This window comes from Opisthorchis viverrini (genome assembly GCF_000715545.1).
Source record: "Opisthorchis viverrini unplaced genomic scaffold opera_v5_5, whole genome shotgun sequence".
In the NCBI taxonomy this organism is placed as follows: domain Eukaryota; kingdom Metazoa; phylum Platyhelminthes; class Trematoda; order Opisthorchiida; family Opisthorchiidae; genus Opisthorchis; species Opisthorchis viverrini.
Window position 1 is genome coordinate 4,918,559 of NW_008751661.1, and position 5,233 is coordinate 4,923,791.

A 5,233-nucleotide genomic window follows, 5' to 3' on the forward strand; every position below is an offset into this window, starting at 1 on the left:
AATTTGGGAGAACACGACATCTGTCAGTCGTTTAAAAACTCCGTTGCAAAGTGCTAATCTATGACTGATTCCCAAATGCCAATTTTACGTCAACAAAAATATGTACTAAAAAATAATGGCAGCGTTATTCCATATTTTAAAAGGCCAACTACAATCCAGATGGCATCATACCAAAGCAGTACTCTGCACAGTACTCTATCTCACTTTATGTTAGGGACACATGAGGTAGACAGCGGTCATTAGTCAGCTTGACGTGCACGCCAGGGAATAAAGCATTGCTTGTACTTCGTTTAGACTTGCCCCCTTAGATGAAATTCCGGTAGACAACTAAGTAGATGGACAGCAGGATGAATGATTCGGGGTGGCGCTAGACACGACTGAAGCTTAGAAGACGGCGAAGATTTGACCATCAGCAAAAGACTATGGGCGGGCCTTTTGCACTTTAGAGGACATTATGGAGGAGTTTACGGATAAGAATCGGATGATCAGTAGAGGTGGGTAGGTATGTATCAATACGCAACTGGGATATTAACACTGACGTTGAAGAACAACACATTAAGGCAATCGAAAACACTTCGCAGTTTTCCCTGTCTGGTAACTTATCATTAAAGTGCAATTTCTACACACAATGTCTTACACGGTACACTGCTTTCTACCTTTCATCAGCTAATTAACGCTCCAGTTCATCAGCAGTGAACCTCGAGGAAAAGCGTCATGCTACTGCTCCTAACCTCGAACTCTACACTTAATGAAATTTTCTTCGGCCGGTTTCTAGATAACTCCATTTCTTGCAAGACAGAATAAAGATAGCATCAGAATAGTGATAAAAGTTAGGGGGAACTTATAAAAGGTGACTTATTATTCCATTGTTTGAAATCTGGATCTATTTACGAGAAAGTTCTACTTTCATAGAAATGCCTTTGTTAAGTTTCAACGAAGGCTAATAGAAACGATGTTAAGCAAAACGTAAAAAGAAAGCAGTAAGCCAAGAATGAGTGGGATATAACGCGTGGTTTTATAGGAATATGGAATAGTTACTATATTTTCCATTGAACAGTGCAGAAGCAAAAACTTGCGTCGGATGGAACACCCTGAACAAAGTCCATGAGCATCTCGAAACGATATCATTACCAAATCTACTGTAAATTTACTGTTATATTTAAGTGAAAAATGTAAACAACGAAGTTGATGAAAAGGTAGAAGGAAACAAAACTTGCTTTTTTGCAGAGCTTCCTAGTTTATTTTGTAAATTTGTCAAAACGATGCGAAACGCTGAAAGATGAAAACTTCAGACATTTCCGACAGCTGCCCACAAATTTTATCAGCCAAAGTGAGTGGGAAATTCCGCCAACCAGTATCGCAGCTTGTGACTTTGGGACAAACTCACAAAGTGTCAAGGACTGCCGCCTTAGACTTGTTTGCTTAAATGCATTTAATTCAGTGCTGTTAAATACCGAAAGTACAACCGTGCGATCTAACATCACCTATAAAAAGGATTATTAGCCCGAGAGATGGCGTAAAAAAACGCTTCTGAAAAGACCAACCATATTTTCTGAACACTACAGTGGTGAATTTTGTTTCGAAACCAACCGAACTGCGTCTAGAAAACACCATCTTTTTGACGACGAAACGTTTGCCAGTAAATTACAAACAGATTCAAAGCCACCTGATCAATAACCAAATACGCTACTTCCGTTTTGCTACCCAGTATTTGCACAAAATTGTCCAGTTTCACTGTTCCTGTATGCTACTTAATCAACAGTCAGTGAGTTAAGCCAGCGTGACACTAGAAACAGAATTTATGCAAGTGTTTGAAGTTCGATATCCAAATGTAAAATAACTTCGGCGTTAAATCACTTGCGATTCTGACTTCACACAATGTGAGTTATAAGCTGGTCGAGTGTATCCACCCAGTTATTATTTTCACTATCAGTTTTATTGTTTTCATTCTGCCTTGTGTTTATTATCAAGATTATCTATAGCAGGAGACGCAGATTTAGACCGCAAATGTTTTGTAGCTTAAAATCGCGGACTAAGTCAATAAGTAAATAATGTTGTGAATGTCGAAGCCTTTTCGGCAACCTTGCGATTAGCTTCCTCTATTAAAATATACTGCGACATCTCGAATATCGTACCAACTGAAACATAAGGCAGCCTTGGTTCAGCACATTCAGTTGGAGAATATCACAAGCGAGAGATTCCGTTGAGTCTCCCGTGAAAATCAAATTGCTATGCAAATGAGTGTATTTGTCGAAAAATGTTGTTAATTCTTCGGGCGGCTTGGCTATCCAGCCCTCCTCTCTACAACTGTACAAAATGCAAACCCAGTTTCAACGGGCAAACCGAAATATCTACACAGAAACGATTTGCTTAGTGATTATTGATTGGGTGGCCGTATACAAACTGGCCTATCCTTGTAGTCGAGGGGCAGTGGGATAATGCCAAAAGCCGGGAAACGGAACTACGTCAGCTGCTCTGTTTCACTATGCTGCTGTCTGCAGTCCTTCACTGGTTAGTCTTGCATTCATCAGTCGGTCACGCTGGCTGGGACATCCGTCCGCTCGCCTGTCAGGCACACTACCTAGACACTCCAATGCAGCCGATGCAGTGACATGCACGGGCCACGATCATTGGCGCAAGTAAGGCACGTCCGTAAACAGAAAACAAAGATTGAAGGATGCTCACCGCTATCCTGATCACGTGGTTCGCCTGTTGGATAGCCAATTGGGATTGGGAGATTCTACTCGAAAATAAGATCGAAAAATTGCTAAGCATTTGGACAAATTTCGGTGAACACTACCAGATTTGGATTATTGTGGAGGTTTGGTTTGAAGATTCCAAAAGGGATGTCGGACTATTATGAGGGTAAGTGGATGAAAACATTCGACTTGGGATGGGAAAAGCCATTAAGTTCGACTATGTGTGTTTACACAAATCATTCACCGGAGTTTGTCTGCATATCACGAAGGGATTTGCTTCGATTTAAATTTCCATGTGATTTTTACCTAGCACACAAGGCGGAATTGGACAGTCAAAACAACATGAGTCATTGCTATGATGAATAGTGTGTAGGAGAGTAGCTAAATGACCCAAACGATGGTTGGAATCCGAAGAAATGTTCACATTTTCACCCATTACGTTTTACAGAGACGGCTGTTCAACACGATCGAGGCCCGCGTCTTTCTTCTATTTAAACGAAATAAAAACCTTAAGGTCTCGAATGGGAGGCAGAAATCATGAAAGGCATATTGAAGTTTGTTCTGGGGCTGCTGGTAATCCGATTCTAAACGTGCAATGTCACTCCTGCTTTCATGGAGTTGAAGTGTTTTGTGGTTGCGTTCTCAAGCTCATATCAAAATCATAGGTTAAAGAACACTAATTTTAAGCATGTATATTTCAGGGATTCTCCATGCTTCCCTAATTTGTCATCAATCTTATACCTTTATGAGTGTCGGTCTTCCGTCCGGTTATGGAACGTCTATAAAAAACTGTGTCGCCTCGATAAGAAGCTGACCACTGAAAGCAGAGATGAAAGTTAGAAATAGAGTTGACGAAATAGGCTTTATCTTTAGTTCTGTTTGGAAAACACTTGGTGTGTAGTTTGATTGGAAATATTCCAACTACTGTTAGTTATATTCCATCTATACTGTGAATAAATATTCAAACTGTAGTAGTTTGGGCAGTTCACAGTCGGCTTCCATTATGTAGTGCCCAGTTTGTATAGACTACGATTGAGGTTTTGTTTCCGACAGACACGCCTGAACAAGGTTGCAAACCCCTGATTTGACAGTACGGGGATACTCCACACTGTCAATTTGTTGGCTAAACCTAGTTCCTTCAAAAGATTGCACTCACCCTCCTTGACCAACCCGCCATCCACCTTGTGGATAGTAGGTCTGAAAGGTTCAACGTAATGGTTGCAGGTGCGCGCGGCTTTCTGTGTAATCAAAGCGCTACCTTGATATACCTTGTTTTCAGTCTAATCCTGGGATATGAGCAGCCAAAATCATCTAGTCTTCGGATATCCTCGTATGGTAGGCACGACAATTCAACCAACACAGAGATAGCAGCTTGGTAAGCCGAGGTCTGCTTATCAGGCTGACCTCACCTCCACTCCATGATATCCTCTTCCATCGGAGGAAAGCCTTCTTAGCCCGTGGTTCAACCAGAATGAAAACGATAATCAATATCACCCGAGAGAGTGCACACGTTCGCAATCTTTATACCTTTGGAGTAATGTGTGCACTATTATCCAGGTAATATTTATGGGATCTTGACCACTAGTATGTACACTTTACGTCGGTAGGTGGATCCAAAATAAAGCACAATCGTGTTCTTTTACTCTTCCCAACCCGATTACAGTTAGCCTGATAACATATCAGCCTAGACCAGACGTACGTATGAATTATGAGGGATACAGAAAAATGAAGCTGACCCATCGTCTGCTCCAACTCATCAAAAAATCTGATTTTGTTGCACATATTCCTTACTGCAGTTTTCGTAACGATGATATTTCGTGGGAAATCTTGTAGAACGATAGGAAACTGAAATCAAGAAGCAGTTACAGATGGTGGACGGAAAAAACAAATACCAAATTGAATGGAGTGCATCAGGTCACAACAAAGTGAATGGACATTTCCCCACCAAAAGCAGAAAGGCTTGTTCACTCCGTTATCAATATGCTTAGTGTCCTGAAGTCAATTGAGAAACTTCCCCACAAGGCGTGCCTCCTCGTAGACCCTTGAACGAGTTTAAGTCCGATTCACATTCAAAGAACATTATTCGGCATAAAGGCTGAGATGCGTGCATATCTTCACATCGGGATAACTTGCAGAAAAACTCAGCACGCGTTTTGCGACACTAGTTTGCTATCTGATTCCACTTTATCTTTGCTGCATTCCTTCGGTTATCGCCTTGTTGTTGTTAGACATTCTTTATTCCGGATCCTGGATTATTTTCAAAATATGGTAACCCATCATTTGAATCAAAGATTGCTAGTCATCAATGACATATATCATGATGAAAGATTTCCTGACGAATATGATTGGGCAATACCTTCAATATTTGTGTTAGGCAGGAATCCACGCGGATCCTACTATACCGCACGTCTTTAAGCGCTGCTACGGCCGAGAAGCCTGGCCCGCTCGAGGTTGGCCCAAAATTCGGGACGCTTGCCGGTCCGGCATCAAGACGAGATCTGATTGGTCAACAATCTGGACCCAACAGCCAATCA

The 5,233-nt window shown here is 41.4% G+C and overlaps 1 protein-coding gene across 1 annotated transcript in view; it reads left to right on the plus strand.

Annotated features, from left to right (window-relative positions):
- Nucleotides 1–2,743: 2,743 nt before the first annotated feature.
- Nucleotides 2,744–5,233, plus strand: part of T265_00578 (hypothetical protein) — a gene marked incomplete at both ends in the record, with an annotated part of 61,573 nt that continues 59,083 nt past the window's right edge. The window contains one exon of the mRNA XM_009164382.1: nt 2,744–2,865. Coding sequence (XP_009162646.1) covers nt 2,847–2,865 — 19 coding nt within the window. The remainder of the gene's footprint in view (nt 2,866–5,233) is intronic.